Source organism: Rana temporaria, chromosome 9 (genome assembly GCF_905171775.1).
Source record: "Rana temporaria chromosome 9, aRanTem1.1, whole genome shotgun sequence".
Classification (NCBI taxonomy): domain Eukaryota; kingdom Metazoa; phylum Chordata; class Amphibia; order Anura; family Ranidae; genus Rana; species Rana temporaria.
The window spans coordinates 161,926,239-161,943,600 of NC_053497.1; the positions used below are offsets into that span (position 1 = coordinate 161,926,239).

Consider the following 17,362-nt stretch of genomic DNA (forward strand, 5'->3'; position numbering starts at 1 on the left):
TATAAAAAGGCAAAGCTGGGTAAAATTTATGTGTTTTTTTTTAACAGGGTGTCCGCTTTCAGAAAATACAGGTTTGTATTTAGTGTTTCCACAATAAGGACCGAGCAGCTCCGCGACCAGCAATCCTATAACCATGGAGTGCAAGAAAATAAATAAAACACGACTGATCATTCTGAAGCACTGATCGAAATCGAATTACATCGCCCGCGAGATGGCAGCGGCACACAGGCTGATATTTTAGCCTCTCTCACCTTCAGATCGTTCTCGGGTAGATATTTGCACTGCCTGGCAATTTCCACGTACTTGTCTAGATCCAAAGGCGCCATTTTCCCTGCGGTAGCAACTGTCAGGGCGGGAGCCAACGAGAGAACGTACATCCGGCACGGGCTGTTTCCTGTAGACGGAAGAGGAGGGTTAAATTCTTTTTTTTTTTTTTTCTTTAATAGACTTCATTGACAACAAACAATTATCACATTGTCGGCTTGCTTTTACAGATTCGTAGATTACGGCGTCTGCTGTGGTAAGAAGAATATAGCTAGAAAATTTATCTGAAGGGAATTTGTGAAGGTTTTAGTAATTGTTTTTCGATGAGAATTTAGCATTGGCAAAAGTTTGGCTGAACAAAAAGGGACGCGGTCTCCATGGTTACCGGGCCTATCAGCGTGAGAGTTGGTTGTGCCCAGCGCTGTGGATTAGCGCCTGGCCTGACTAGTCACTTTCATGTTTAGTTTTATTTCGGGGACAATGAAAAATATAGTCACCTATTGTAGTCAGAAAACTTTTATTTGTTTATGGACACTTTGAACAGGTAAAAGAGCTTTATTTGCCGTGGGTAAGTTTGATCATCGTACGGGCAAGTGTGAACGAGCACTGAACTGCTTTCTCTGCAGGTGCATGTTTATCAGTGCGTTTACAACTTTTCACGCATTTGCCAGCGTTCTTGCACTGCATTTTGGTAAGGCCTCATGTACACGCGGCAGTTGAAAACCTCTTCTGAACGCTGGAAACTGACAGCTAAACAGTGAAAAATCTCTGTTTAACAGCTTTTACATACTGAGTTTAGCGGCAGTTAAGGTTAGAAGCTTTTTTAAAGATAAACTCAGGAGACTCCCAAATGTCCACAATGCAGGGAAAACATGTAAATTATTAACTATTTCAGCCATTCTGTGAGAAGAGAGTGCAGTGTTCTTCAACTATGGAGCCTCTCTGTCACTCTGCCAACCAGTCTCTCTCTCTGCTGTCTCCCTCTCGCTGTCTCCCCCCCTCTCTGCTGTCCCCCCTCTCTCTCTCTGCTGTCTCCCCCCTCTCTCTCTCTGCTGTCTCCCCCCCCTCTCTCTCTGCTGTCTCCCCCCCCTCTCTCTCTGCTGTCTCCCCCCTTTCTCTGCTGTCTCCCCCCCCCTCTCTCTCTCTGCTGTCTCCCCCCCCTCTCTCTGCTGTCTCCCCCCCTCTCTCTCTGCTGTCTCCCCCCCTCTCTCTCTGCTGTCTCCCCCCTCTCTCTGCTGTCTCCCCCCTCTCTCTCTCTGCTGTCTCCCCCCTCTCTCTCTCTGCTGTTTCCCCCCCTCTCTCTCTGCTGTCTCTCCCCCCCTCTCTCTCTGCTGTCTCCCCCCCCTCTCTCTCTGCTGTCTCCCCCCCCTCTCTCTCTGCTGTCTCCCCCCCCTCTCTCTCTGCTGTCTCCCCCCTCTCTCTGCTGTCTCCCCCCCCTCTCTCTGCTGTCTCCCCCCCTCTCTCTCTGCTGTCTCCCCCCTCTCTCTCTCTGCTGTCTCCCCCCCTCTCTCTCTGCTATCTCCCCCCTCTCTCTCTCTGATGTTTCCCCCCCTCTCTCTCTGCTGTCTCCCCCCTCTCTCTCTCTGCTGTCTCCCCCCCCCTCTCTCTGCTGTCTCCCCCTCTCTCTGCTGTCTCCCCCCCCCTCTCTCTCTCTCTGCTGTCTCCCCCCCCTCTCTCTCTCTGCTGTCTCCCCCCCTCTCTCTCTGCTGTCTCCCCCCCCTCTCTCTCTGCTGTCTCCCCCCCCCCTCTCTCTCTGCTGTCCCCCCCCCCCCTCTCTCTCTGCTGTCTCCCCCCCCTCTCTCTCTCTGCTGTCTCCCCCCCTCTCTCTCTCTGCTGTCTCCCCCCCTCTCTCTCTGCTGTCTCCCCCCCTCTCTCTCTGCTGTCTCCCCCCTCTCTCTCTCTGCTGTTTCCCCCCCTCTCTCTCTGCTGTCTCCCCCCTCTCTCTCTGCTGTCTCCCCCCTCTCTCTCTGCTGTCTCCCCCCTCTCTCTCTGCTGTCTCCCCCCCTCTCTCTCTGCTGTCTCCCCCCTCTCTCTGCTGTCTCCCCCCCCTCTCTCTCTGCTGTCTCCCCCCCTCTCTCTCTGCTGTCTCCCCCCCCTCTCTCTGCTGTCTCCCCCCCTCTCTCTCTGCTGTCTCACCCCCTTCTCTCTGCTGTCTCCCCCCTTCTCTCTCTGCTGTTTTTTTCCCCTCTCTCTGCTGCCCCCCTCTCTCTCCCCCTCTGCTGTCTCTCTGCTCTCTCTCTCCCTCTGCTGTCTTTCTTCTCTCTCTCTCTCCCTCTGCTGTCTCTCTGCTCTCTGTCTATCTCTCTGCCTCTCCCTCTCTCTGCTGTCTCCCTATCTCTCTCTGCTGTCTCACTCTCTCTGCTGTCTCTCTCCCCCTCTGCTGTCTCCCTCCCTCTTTGCTATCTCTCTCTCTGCTGTCTCCCTGCTCTCTCTCTCCCTCTGTCGTGTCTCTCTCTCTGCTGTCTTTCTGCTCTCGCCCTCTCTCTGCTGTCTCTCAGCCGAACTCGCAAAATTTCATTCCCGCATGTCAGTCCCGACTTCGGGGCGATTTCAGAGACATCACATGCCAAATCGTATCAAAGTGAACCAGGGCTGAATCAAAATAATAAATATGTTATACAGTGAGGGGAAAAAAGTATTTGATGCCCTGCAGATTTTTGAGGTGACAAAAAAATGATCAGTCTATAATTTAACAGTGAGAGACTAACAGAAATATCCAGAAAAACGCATTTCGAAAAAGTTATAAATCGATTTGCATTTTAATGAGGGGGAGGCGGCAGTGGCTTCACACAGCTTTTCTGCGTGACGTGAGACAGCAGCAGAGACAGATCAGACAGAGCGGCCACGAGAGACGGGTGTCACGGCGAACACCCCCCACAGGCTCTCCATTTGTGTGCCACTGCCGCTACTGCATTGTTCTTACCTGCCAAGGCTGCCTGTCACTGTCTGCGCTGCTTAAACCCGCGCCTGCCCGCTCCCGCTGTCTCCGCTTCAGTCATGGAGGAGGGGGGGGCGCCAGCCTGATACCCCCCCAGTGTGTGGCACCCGGGGCGGTCTGCCCCCCTCTTAGTACGCCATAAAAAAAAACGGGATGGTGTCACCCCTCTAGCGGGTGTCACCCAGGTGCGGACCGCACCCCCCTAGCAACGCCTCTGCCTGTACTACTTTGGTCCGACTTTGATCTTACTTCAGCCCACTGAATATCACTGAAGTCGGTCAAAGTCGGAACGCTGTCTTGCATGCTCCGACTTTGGCATGCGACTTGTGCTGTGCTGATCTTGAGGGGGAACTCTGCGCCAAATTTTAAATAAAAAACCGACATGGGTTCACCCTCCAGAAGCATACTAGGTCCTTGGGTCTAGTATGGATTTAGAGGGGAACCCCTACGCCAAAAAACGACGTGGGGATCCCCCCAAAATCCATGCCAGACCCTTCTTCAAGCACGCAGCCCAGCAAATCAGGAAACGGGATGGGGACGACCAAGCGCCCCCCCATAACCATACCAGGCCGCATGCCCTCAACATGGGGGGGTGGGTGCTTCGGGGGCTGTAGTGTATTGTAGGGGAGGTCTGGGTCTGCACTGTAGGGGGGTGTCTGAACTGTAGGGGGGTGTCTGCAATGTAGGGGGGGTGTCTGAACTGTAGGGGGGGTGTCTGAACTGTAGGGGGGACTGGCGGCTGTGTAATGTAAAAGGGGTGCAGTGATGCAGGGTGCTATGAGATGTAAAGGGGTCCAGTGATGCAGGGTGCTGTGTAATGTAAAGGGGTCCAGTGATGCAGGGTACTGTGTAATTTTAAAGGGGTCCAATGATGCAGGGTGCTGTGTAATGTAAAGGGGTCCAGAGGTGCAGGGTGCTGTGTAATGTAAAGGGGTCCAGTGATGCAGGGTACTGTGTAATTTTAAAGGGGTCCAGTGATGCAGGGTGCTGTGTAATGTAAAGGGGTCCAGTGATGCAGGGTACTGTGTAATTTTAAAGGGGTCCAATGATGCAGGGTGCTGTGTAATGTAAAGGGGTCCAGAGGTGCAGGGTGCTGTGTAATGTAAAGGGGTCCAGTGATGCAGGGTACTGTGTAATTTTAAAGGGGTCCAATGATGCAGGGTGCTGTGTAATGTAAAGGGGTCCAGAGGTGCAGGGTGCTGTGTAATGTAAAGGGGTCCAGAGGTGCAGGGGTCTATGTGATGTAAAGGGGTCCAGTGGTGCAGGGGGCTGTGTAATATAAAGGGGTCTAGTGATGCAGGGTGCTGTGTAATGTAAAGGGGTCCAGCGGTGCAGGGGGCTATGTGATGTAAAGGGGTCCAGCGGTGCAGGGGGCTGTGTAATGTAAAAGGGGTGCAGTGATGCAGGGTGCTGTGTAATGTAAAAGGGTGCAGTGATGCAGGGTGCTGTGTAATGTAAAAGGGTGCAGTGATGCAGGGTACTGTGTAACTTTAAAGGGGTCCAGAGGTGCAGGGTGCTGTGTAATGTAAAGAGGTGCAGGGTGCTGTGTAATGTAAAGGGGTCCAGAGGTGCAGGGGGCTATGTGATGTAAAGGGGTCAAGAGGTGCAGGGGGCTATGTGATGTAAAGGGGTCCAGAAGTGCAGGGGGCTATGTGATGTAAAGGGGTGCAGGGGGCTGTGTAATGTAAGGGGGTCCAGAGGTGCATGGGGCTATGTGATGTAAAGGGGTCCAGAGGGCTATGTGATGTAAAGGGGTCCAGAGGTGCAGGGGGCTATGTGATGTAAAGGGGTTTAGTGATGCAGGGGGCTGTGTAATGTAAAGGGGTCTAGTGATGCAGGGTGCTGTGTAATGTAAAGGGGTCCAGAGGTGCATGGGGCTATGTGATGTAAAGGGGTCCAGTGGTGCAGGGGGCTGTGTAATGTAAAGGGATATAGTGATGCAGGGTGCTGTGTAATGTAAAGGGGTCTAGTGATGCAGGGTGTTGTGTAATGTAAAGGGGTCTAGTGATGCAGGGTGCTGTGTAATGTAAAGGGGTCCAGAGGTGAAGGGTGCTGTGTAATGTAAAGGGGTCCAGAGGTGCAGGGTGCTGTGTAGAGGGCTGTGTAGTGTAAAAGGGTCCAGAGGTGCAGGGGGCTATGTAATGTAAGGGGGTCTAGTGGTGCAGGAGGCTGTGTAATGTAAAGAGGTGCAGAGGTGCAGGCGGCTGTGTATTGTAAAGGGGTCTAGAGGTGCAGTTGTGGAGAGGGGTATACAGTAATAACAAAGAGATATTGAAGGATGCAGAGGTATGCAGGGGGCACAGTGGGGTGTTTTTACATCTTAACGTGGGGGGGGGGGGGGGGTGCCAGATATTGGATCCGCCCCCGGTGCCAAATGCTCTAGGTACGCCCCTGGCCTATAGGCTCCTGAGATGTGAATTCCGGTCCTGGAGAAAGAGAGGTGGGGGGAGGGGACAAAGAAAAATGGAGAGTAAGAAGAAGGGATAGAACGAACAAGAAAGATGAATAGGGAGAGAGAGAGAAAAGGGGAAGAAAGGAGAACAGAGAGCAAACAGTAGGGTAAAAAATATTTGGAAACGGTTATTGGGGGGGGGGGGGTGGCTGTAACACCCCCAGCCTGCCCTGTATCACCCCACACCTGCCAATATACCAATCCAACCTGCCACTATACCACTCTATAATACCCTAACCTGCCCTGTGCCACCCGAACCTGCCCTATACTATCCCAACCTGCCACTATACCACCCTATACTATAATTTACAGGGGCTGGTTTGGGGTGCACCCCGTGACCGTGCGCTGCCTGCAGGGTGCGGGGCAGCCTAGACAGGAGGGGGGTGACACCATGTTTTACCGCACCAGGTGACTCCAACCCTAGTGACGCCACTGCCCCCCAGCTCTAATCTCATCGGTACCTTATAGTCAATATCTGAGAATAATGTCCTGATCCGTGAGAACCCTAGTCCTGACTCTGCTATAAGCCCAGGACCCACCTGCTCAATCAACCAGCCAGACTCCTGGCTGTTTCCAAAACCCGATCCCAGGATTTGAGATTCCATCCCACCCATATCGCTATGGAATCTCTGGGCTCCAGGTCCCCAACAGGATTTTGCAAACTTTGGAGGAAACAAATCAAACAGATTCCTCCACATTAAATACCCCTGGAGCACCTCAACCTGCCTATTTGAGAACACTGGGCGACAATTACCAGGACAGGGAACTGTACTGTCACATATCCCTCCCCTTTGTTTCGAACCAGAGGGCGAAACACAGTTTCCTTTTGTCACCTATGTGCCAACTACCCATACCACAATTTGAGTGGAGGGCAGCGCCACACACCCCAACATCATATACATTTTACACAATTTAGATCCCTTCCTTGGGGATCTCCAGGGGAGGCAACAGCCCAGGAATATTTCCTAAGCGCGGATCTAACAACTATAAATACTTTTTTTGTGTCCTCTGCGTTTGGGATCTATTTTGGGGTTAACAATGTATCATCACCCGCAGTAGATAACAAAGGCAGTGCATTTTGAACACTATGCAGGAAACGCACATGGAACATGCCTTTCTGGCGCTGCATTCTGGTGTTAATCAGCCCTAACAGCAGGACACTGTGCCCGGGATCTTTGTCTTCATTAGTATTGTAAGATTGGGGTTATTAGACTCCAGCGATAGATGCGTTTTCCAGTGAGTACGCCAGTCCAGAACTGAGTTTTTAAGGGCCTGGTAGCCCACTTTTGTTTAAAAGCACAAAAGTTCATAAATACAATAGCAGCCCTCGCAGGGGGTTCCACCATTCCTGTATCTTGCCAAATCAACAGTTTAGCCTCCTGGCTGTCATACTTGCTATCCGGCTCTTTCAGGCCTTTAGCCTAGGCCCCAGTTCTGTTCCTCAGAACAAACAGTTTCCCAGAGTTAAGCACACACCTAGCTTACTCCTATCAGCGTCTTGCTGCTCAATCATTAAGGACATCTGCCTCCTGCAGACATGCACACAGTCTCTGAGTCCTCTCAGAGGGATTTGGGAATTCACCTGATTCCCGGGAACAGACTTCCTGTCTGTGGGTGGGGCCCTGAGCGATAGTCAGGTCAGAAGTAAATAGCTGAACACACGGCTGTGCAATTAGTGTGTCTTTTTCTCCAACATATGGCTCAAACCAGCAATCTTTCCCATAGCACAGGGTCCCACCTTCACATATCCTCCCCTCATGTTCCTCCCTCCGGTTCGAAACAGATAAACCCATCATCTCAAATGGGACACCTCCGTGCCAGCCATTGGCTGCGTAGGCCCATTTTTTCCGGGTATGTTTCCACCAACACTTCACAGTGGCGCCTCTGTGCCAACTATCAGCAGCAGGAGTCCTAATCTGCCCAACCTTTTCTCTAAAGGGGCACTCCACCCACATATTCTTCCGGTTGTGCTTCCACCAGCACTTCTTCCTGAAGCGTGGGCTCCCACTAATCTCTCTATCCCTTCTACCTTCTGGCCTCAAGATCCTTATTTTTCCTTATTTTTCCTCCCACAGACCTACTCTCCTGGGACTGTTGGGGACCTACTTCCATGAAATCTGTCAGGGACTGACCGCACTCACTACCTGACGTAACATTTACCAACAACATTTGTTTCTCAGGTTCACTAACCCCTATGTGGTTACCTTTGGCAACCAAACCATCTGAGATCAACACCACACCCTTCTGTTTAACCTCACTAGCAATGTTGCACAAAGGGTTACTCAACTCAACACTGTCACCGGGACCTCTTGTCCCCTTGTAGCGTCTATGGAGGGACCACCTACAGGCAAGCAGTTACTCTCTATGGGACAGTCCCGCAGTTTCACATCGCCCCCTGTTGTCCAACACTCCAATAGCAATTGTCCTACCAACGCACATTTTCCCACACTAATCTCTTTAACCATTTCTGTGTCCATTGGTACCTCAACCAATACCTCTGAGCTGTCCGATAGTGCTCTACAGAGCTTCTCATACACTTTTCCATTACAGTTACCATTACTGTTATTTCCTGTCAAAGTGTCTCTGTGTACCTCAAACTGCACCTCTCTGCGAGTGATGGACTGAATTCCCACTACTGCCACGTCCATTCCGAGCCCTTCCTTTACATGAGGTCTAGAGGGTACTACGCAGTACCACGTCGCCCCTCTGCTGTGGATGCATGCAGGTGTACATTGGAAGGGTTTTCACCACTTGCAACAACACCTCAGTTATTTCTAGACATGCCGCATCTAAACACAGAACTCTAGGAACTTTTCCTTTACTAACGATGTGGAGGGGCTCATTTGCTAAAGCGTGAGAGGCTGAGTCACTTAAAGAGACCTCTACCTCAAAAGGGAACTGACAAAACTTGCGGCTCCCCATCAACACTGCAAATCGCATGTGTCACACTCATCCTCTCACTTTCAGCAACACTGAGCGACTCCAAATCGCTATCCATTACCCCATCATCCTGAAGCTCAACATTACTCATCTCTTTTGCTGTGGACAAAACCTCTGCTATGTATGCGCCCTTTTCAGATCCTTCCAACTGGAGAGGGTTAACTTCTGCAAAAGCCAACGCACCTGTGTCTACTGTCCCTGCAGTCTCTCCATTTAGCACAGCAGAAATTGTGTCCACTTCACTGTTACCCACTGCAAACACATTTTTAAACACAGCAGGCTACATAACTTCACCACTTTGCTCGGGTGGCGCTTCATTAACCTCATGAGGACTTTTTCTGCCAGCAGTGACAGACCACAACAACCCATTATCACTACAAGTAATTTTAAACATTTGAGTTTTACCATTTTTCTCATCACCAAGGTCAAATACCCTCTTATCCATCAGAGCGGCACCACAGTTGTCCCAGGCAACCTCTGGCTCCAACACACAGAGCTTCCTCGAGGTTTCTAAGGACAGCTCTGCAGCCTTATATACGGTTGCTAAGGGAAATTGCATATCCTGCTTAGCGATCACCCCTACCTTATTAAGCATCACATCACCATAAGTACATGTAGCATCAGCAATATCTTCATCATCAGCATTCATAAAGATAGCAGTTTTATAATCTCCATCAGATTGTTTTTTTATCAGAATGCATGGCACCCTGCATGCCACTCAACACATCACCCTTCCTCTCAAAAGGCAATATTTTGCCCACTAGGGCGGCTTCACAGTTGTCCTGGGAAACCACTTGCGTCACCATCACAGGCTCCTTGGCGGTTTCCCTTGGCAACTCTGCAGCATCTATAGCTAGGGAACATGGCACACCAACTGTTTTGATCACCCCTAACACATCTCTCCCAGCGCTCTGCTGGATTACCGTAGGTGCACACAGAGTCCGTATGTCCCTTTCAATCTTTGACCTTGCTGCAAGGAGGTATTTAACCTGTGTCTCCCCACTGATCTGGGTAACACAGTGCAGCAAGTCCATTTTTCACCATCTGCAGATCTCCTCACCGGACACACTTCGCTTGGATCACAAACTGCAACAGTCTTACCATATCCCGTAACATGCAAGTCCATCTTCACTTGAGTGCCCTGTCTCTCCGCTGCATAGTTACTGGCCAACTCCCCCTGGTGGCCACAGGATGAAATCACAGCAGGAATCTCCCACTGTTTAGCATCCCCTGCAGACACAGCAGAAAACTCCTGGTTGCCAGGGGTAACTGTAAACATATCTGAAAGGGAATCTTGGCCCACCGACAAAGAGTTCTGCTCAGCAACATTACCTCCAGCTGCACCCCAGAATCTAGGGCAAGAAAATATGCCGTGTCCCAGCTGACCACATTCCAGGCATGGTGTTTGGCGACTTTCTCCTGTTGCTAAGGGAGATGGCACCATGGGCGTCCGCTGAACTTTTTTCAGGGGGGGGCATCATTTTAAAGTCATTAATGCTCGGTCCCTTTTTGACAATGTCATGAAGAAGAGGGGCTTAGTCATTATCGCATAAAGCGCAGGCATGCAAAGGTTTGAGAAACCTGATGCAAAAGCTTAATAGAAGGATCAAGCCAAGAATTTAGCCAACATGATGCCCCTTTACAGCAGGCCAGGGTCCCCATACCGGTAGATCCTCCTTAAGAGCATGGTCACCATAGAACCCCCCTTAGAGCAGGCCATAGTTAATTATATTTATTAATCAGGTTATATTTTTTTTGGTAACAAAGAATGCAGGTGATCAGGGGTGCATTGCGCTCAGAATGCAGAGATCAGGAGAGAGCTGTGCTCACAATGCAGGGATCAGGAGTGAGTTACACTCAGAATGCAGGGATCAGGAGTGTGCTGCGCTCAGAGTGCAGGGATCAGGAGTGCGCTGCGCTCAGAATGCCGGGATCAGGAGTGAGTTACGCTCAGAATGCAGGGTTACTGTATAGGTTGTTTTCATCAAAATATGGCCGCCCACAACGCAGATGTATTGCAATACATTGCAATACAAAAAGATGTACATTCTCTAACTAGGCTATATTTGGGCTGCTGGGCATAATGGACTGGTATGGCTGAGAGTGAGAGACTGAATAACTTCCAGTTCCATACAAAGTGAAGAAGTGGGAAGATTATATAACAAACTGTTAGACACACATATATTTTTCCAGCAATAGCTCAGCTCAGCTGTCCAACTTTACAAGCAGCAAATTGCAATATATAATATTCTCCTCCTAACTGGCGCAGTGGTGTGGCACAGCCTGTGCCACACCACTGTGCCAGTTAGAAGGAGATTATATATTGCAATTTGCTGCTTGTAAAGTTGGACAGCTACCTGAGCTATTGCTGGAAAAATATACCGGTATGTGTGTGTAACAGTTTATGTGGCACTACTGCTGTTACCTGTGGTTCTTCAGCGATAGGCCCAGGGCAGGCACTGGCAGCATATTCTCTCTCGTCTCAGCCACTGCATGCCACGCACCTGTGGGAGGAGCCGTCTCCACGCCGGCCGGATCGGCATAGGCATAGCAACATACATTTACACAGGCAGGCATTGCAACACAGGGGGCAAGTCAAGTCAGTGCCATCTTAAGAGCATTATAGGCCCCTGGGCAATACAGTGCACTGGGGCCCCCATCCCTGTCTACATAATCACGCATGAGAATATAAAGTCAATTAATTCATCTGTGACCGGTAAAATCATTCATCTGTGACCCGTGACCAGTAAATTAATTCATCAATGACCAGTAAATTAATTCATCAGTGACCAGTAAATTAATTCATCAGTGACCAGTAAAATCATTCATCAGTGACCCATGACCAGTAAATTAATTCATCAGTGACCAGTAAAATCATTCATCAGTGACCCATGACCAGTAAATTAATTCATCAGTGACCCGTGACCAGTGCAGGACATTCATACACGAGTTACTATGACCAGTGCAAGACATTTACCCCTCCCCCCCCCCCCGGCGCATATTAAAAAAATCAGTCATCACAGTTAATAATCTTCAGACTGCATCATTCCGTATGGCATGATGCCATACGGAATACAGTCGGAAGATTTTTTCAATATACAGCATGGCGGCGGGGGGGAGGGGGGTAAATGTCCTGCACTGGTCATAGTAACTCGTATTAATGTGCTGCACTGACATTAATACGTGAGTTACTATGACCACTGACCAGTGCACCCTTCTGCCATTTTAAGGATATATATACAAAGAAAAATGTGAAGGTTTTTGTTGCCAATCCCCAAATGCATGAACTACCATAACCACTTCAGCCTGGACCATTTTGCTGGTCAATGAACAGGCCACTTTTTGCAATTCGGCACTGCGTCGTTTTAACTGACAATTACGCAGTTGTGCGGCGTGGCTCCCAAACATAATTGACGTCCTTTTTTTCCCACAAATAGAGCTTTCTTTTGGTGGTATTTGATCACCTGCGGTTTTTATTTTTTTCTAAAAACAAAAATAGAGCGATAATTTTGAAAAAAAAAAATATTTTTTTTACTTTTTGCTGTAATAAATATCCCCCAAAAATATATAAAAAAAAAACATTGTTTTCCTCAGTTTAGGCCGATACGTAGTCTTCTACATATTTTTTGTTAATAAATAAATAAATAAATCGCAATAAGCGTTTATTGATTGGTTTATACAAAAGTTATAGCGTTTACAAAATAGGGGATAGTTTTAGGGCATTTACATTAATTTTTTTTTTTTTACTAGTAATGGTGGCGATCTCTCATCTGCATACTCATTTTGGGTCCGAAACTAAGAAGGTTCTGAAGTTTTTGTCTTGGCATGACAGCAAGGTAGTTGGCATTTTCAGAAGTAGAGAGGCTCAACAATAGAAGCCTAAAAACATTTACAGAACAGGTTTCCAATAAGTGAACTGGCAAACATCTGTGTACACAGAATAACAAGGAAAAATATGATACTGCGCTAACTAACTAAACAAACAAAAAATATGTGAGCTGCAACAAAAATTGTGATATACACACAATGTACATAAGAGAAGAAAAAATCAGTTGCGCTAAACCATAAGTGAGTAGGAAATAAGTGAGTAAAAAATAAATTGATATAAATAATGTCCATAAAGTCCAATGAACAAAAAAAATTGTAGTGTAAATTCACATCGCGTGAGTGAAATATTGAATGAAAAAATATTAAATCCCATACACAACGTGACTAGCAAATATAGAATCCTCCACCAGTGAATGGATAAATAATTGATTATGCGCTTACCAGATGGGCAAGCAAACAAGGCTTGCAGCTGGAACCCCCAGCTAGGGTCTTTATCAGGAACTGCCACTGACACTATAGATGGTGATCCTCCAAATGTGTGGATAAGATGGAAATCCAAGGTACATGAAAAAAATCTCATATAGTGATGTACCGCAAATAAAACTCAAATTATAGTAGCACACCAAGGAAAAGCCACCACCTATAGGTATCACCAAATAGGGGGGACTCTTACCAGACACATAAAGACAAACAGCTTGTGGCCAAACCCAGCCAGGGCCTTTAGAGAAATTGCCTCCAATTCACCAGCCAAAGCGTCGGAAACTCTCACAAGCAGCCACAGCGATGTGTGTCACCAAAAAAGAAATGAATCCACATAGTGATGTACCGTAGATAATAAAAATGTAATAAAAAGGTTGCACTTACATGAAAAACAGTCAATAACAGCGTAAAAAATCGAGCCGGCCGGCTACTACGAACGCCCGTCCTCCGGGACCAAGACGCAGCACGTCAAAGCATCTCCTCCTCCCGACGTACGTTTCGTCAGTATGTGACGTCGTCTGGGGAACGGGCAACGCAATGACGTGTCACGCTTATATACACATAGTTAAAACCAAGCCTCGATGTGGAAACAAGACCTATGGCATCACGTGACAGGAATCAACCAATCACGGGAGCCATGAACCACACCGAAACGGATAGTAAACAGATACCGCACGGAGATTGATGCAATCTCAGTGCAGCACCCGAAACACAAGAAAACCAAACAATGATAAATATAAAATAGGAAGTGTGAACAACCTTGAGTCGAGCCAACCACTATGGCCAAAACCGGGCAGAAGAACCTTACCCAATATTAATTTGATAAGGTCTAATCACCAAAAAATCTCCCAAATATTATAAAAATCTCTTAAAACCCCTCATATATTAATCCCCTTCATACTATAATGATTTTTAGTCAGTTGTTTTGGCAATAAGTATATAGATGAAGGAAGGAACATCCCCCTCGGTAAACCAAAAAGTTAATTAAGGGACAATGATTAACAAGGGTAAATATCAAAAAAGCTCTTGTTTGGCAGTTGAATTGCAGATGACAAAAAATAATAAGAAACCCCTTAAATGTGCCAGAGCACTAATTAAAGCGAAAATAATTAGTAAAGGCAGGTAGAAAAAGCCTTAATGGCCCAATATGATAATGCCATACCAAGTATTTACAGACATCACCCTAAAATCCAGACCGCCTATTGGCCAGGAAATAACATTTGAGGTATATATCAATGTGAGGAAATAAGATCGATGATGAAAAATGAAAATAAATATAATTATAAAAATATTAATAATAAATCATATTATATATAAAAGTGAGGCCCACCCCATTGAAGGCCCACAGATATAAAGCCTATGTTGGGCTCGACTCGAGGCAGAGACCAACAAAAAGGGCCTTATAAAATGAAATAAAAACACCTTAACAACAATATTTATGAATATTTGAAAATTATTTAAGAATTGTTAATAAATGCATTAACGTCTACCTCCACGTTCAGTCCATGAGGGATGTAGCATTTAACCTTATGGATCCAAGCCATTTCAAGTCTTGAAATACTCCTAACCAGAGAGCCCCCCCGCCAGTGTGGGGTATATTTGTCAATCCCCAAAAAAAACGTTTTAGAGGGGTCTTTATTGTGTGATAGTAAATAATGTTTAGACACTGAATGGTTGGCGAATCCATTAAGTATGTTCGTAATATGCTCATTGAGCCTAACCGAAAGGGGTCTCTTGGTTCTGCCGATGTATTGCAGCCCGCACGGGCATTGGAGCAAGTAAACTACCCCCTCAGTGGAACAGGTAATGAATGGTTTAATCTTATGCTCCTCTGAGGTGGACGTAGAAGTGAAAACATGGGTCCGTCTATGTGTGCACCCATTAAGGGAGCACACCCGACAGTTCCTATATTGATAAAATCCTGTGTAGGAATCCAAAAATGTCATCCTTGGGGGAGGAGGTTCAATAACGTTAGGGGCCAATCTATGTCTCAGTGCTGAAGCACCTCTGAAGATGACCTGTGGTACAGAGGGTAAGACAGGCCCAAGTATGGGATCGTTTTTCAAGATATGCCAATGTTTCTTAACTAGTTGTTTTACACTGTGATGTTGAGTCGAGAAGGTAGTAAGAAATGGAACCATAGATAAATTCTTTTCTTTGGGAGGTTTCGTGGTAAGAAGAGTTTCTCTATCCAGTACTTTAACCTCCTCCAAAGTGGCCATAAGCGGGCCTAATGAATAGCCTTTTTCTAGAAACCTTTCAGTCAAGAGTCCACTTTGATTCAGGAACTCCTGATGATCAGTACAATTGCGCCTAATTCTCAGATATTGGCTCTTGGGAACGGACTGTAACCAGGACTTGTGATGACAGCTGTCAACTGGAATATATGAATTGCGTTTTTTTGAAATGAGTAGATGTAATAAATTCATTATCCAAGATGGAAATTTTCAAATCCAAAAAACTAATACTGGATTGGCTAGCCTCAAAATCTAAATGAATGCCCCTAGAGTTGTTGTTTAGAAACTCCATAAAGGCTTGTAGATCTTCAAGAGACCTCTCCCACAGGAGGAGGATGTCGTCAATGTACCTCCTCCACAGCTTGAGCTGGGGTGTCTGGCTAACAATCTGGGGTAGGGGTGGTTCTTCACAGCCACACCCACAACCCCTTCCACCGAAGAATTCAAAACCATCACATGGCCCAGGTAAGGGTGGCAATCGGGGTAATTCTTATACCCATACTTATCCCAATCAGGGGCGCCCACCTCCAACCTACTCCCAAGGTTATCCACAATATATTAGTGGTCCACCACCCCCCCCTTTTTTTCCTCCTTCTCAGGGTCTTCCTTATTTTCAACCTTCTAATTATGGTCATCATGCAGGCTTGAGTCAGTATAACCCTCCTAGCACACAAGATAAGGATTTCTCTTACCAGGTGGATACACAAAACCGCTTTTACCCCCTCCGAGACAAGGAGAGACCAATTGAATACTTTGGTAGGAATACTGTTAATTACCCATTACAAGGGAGCTTGTCTGAGGTTGTTAACATTGCCTACCCCCAGAACAGTGCGGGCTCCTCTGGTCCAACCCCCCAGCAGTGGGGTTTTCACAGGCCCAGTCAGGGCGTGAAACGTGCGGGCGACCCAGGAGAGGAGTCAGAGGAGGGAGAAGGGTACGAGTCAAAAAGGCAAAAGTTTTAGCAGGATCAGGAATCTATAACCTGAGTACTGTTGCCTTGAACCAAGCTGAGAAACTTATTTTAGATAAAGGCCTCAAATACGTTTTACCCCGTAAATTAAATAAATTTGAAACCTACATCGATATTCACAAATTTATACGTAAAGTACATATCAAGAGGTATATGATTTCCAATCCTATCCCCAATAATCAAAATCAATTGGGGGGTTTTGTACATACCGGTTTATCCAATGCATCTTTATATAATCCTTCAACCACTATGGCTCTCGCCATAAAGGTTTTTAAAGATGCCCTCCTTAAAGATCTAGAACAACTTCCTGTTAAAAACAATAGAGTTGACCATGACCTTTTGGCTGGCCTTAATTCTTTGTGTGATAACAAGGATATTGTTATTCGGCCTGCCGATAAAGGGGGAGGGATTGTTGTCCTTAACCGATCTGATTACCTATTGGAAATGAATAGGATTTTAGGGGATCGTGACACCTATACCCCCTTGAAATCCGACCCTAAAAAGAACTATTCAGAACAACTTGAACGTATCGTGAAGAATGGCTTTAGGGAAGGTATCATTACCAAAAGGAGAGGGCCTATTTGGTTCCTTTTGGCTCCTAGAACGCCAATAATATACTACCTCCCCAAGGTCCATAAAAGCCAAACCTGCCCCCCGGGACGCCCCATAGTGAGTGGGATTGATTCCCTCACTTCCCGGGTGGGCAGGTATATTGACTTTTTTCTCCAGCCGTTGGTGGCAGCGATGCCATCACACCTTAAGGATTCCCGGCATACCATCAACATTCTGTCTAGCCTTAAACCATCTCCCAACGTATGGCTTGTCACTGCGGATGTTACATCATTATATACAATAATTCCGCATGACCTTATTTGCTGTGGAATACTATCTGAGGCGTGACTCTGGCCTGTTTGAAGAACAAATCTGTTTCATCTTAGATCTGCTCCATTTTGCTGCCTCCAGAAACTACTTCTGGTTTCAGAACCAGTTTTACCGCCAAGACAGAGGTGTGGCGATGGGGGCTAAGTATGCCCCCAGTTTGGCCAACCTCTTTATGGCCTTATGGGAGGAGGATGTCGTTTATGTTAGCCAGACACCCCAGCTCAAGCTGTGGAGGAGGTACATTGACGACATCCTCCTCCTGTGGGAGGGGTCTCTTGAAGATCTACAAGCCTTTATGGAGTTTCTAAACAACAACTCTAGGGGCATTCATTTAGATTTTGAGGCTAGACAATCCAGTATTAGTTTTTTGG

At 47.2% G+C, this 17,362-nt stretch overlaps 2 protein-coding genes across 5 annotated transcripts in view; one reads left to right on the top strand and one right to left on the bottom strand.

Moving 5' to 3' along the window:
• PPP6C (protein phosphatase 6 catalytic subunit) overlaps nucleotides 1–414 on the bottom strand; it is a 169,380-nt gene extending 168,966 nt beyond the window's left edge. The window contains exon 1 of the mRNA XM_040324883.1: nucleotides 252–414. Coding sequence (XP_040180817.1) covers nucleotides 252–377 — 126 coding nt within the window. The 5' untranslated portion in view covers nucleotides 378–414. The remainder of the gene's footprint in view (nucleotides 1–251) is intronic.
• A 16-nt stretch (nucleotides 415–430) lies between these two features.
• RABEPK (Rab9 effector protein with kelch motifs) overlaps nucleotides 431–17,362 on the top strand; it is a 342,909-nt gene continuing 325,977 nt past the window's right edge. The window contains exon 1 of one of the 4 annotated variants that reach the window (XM_040324880.1): nucleotides 431–520. Coding sequence is in view for 3 of the 4 variants with exons in the window: in XM_040324881.1 (XP_040180815.1) it covers nucleotides 792–808 (17 nt within the window). In the remaining variant the exon portion in view is untranslated. Of the gene's footprint in view, nucleotides 521–659; nucleotides 809–17,362 lie in introns of those variants that run through there. The other 3 variants (XM_040324881.1, XM_040324882.1, XM_040324879.1) reach the window with 3 other exon arrangements.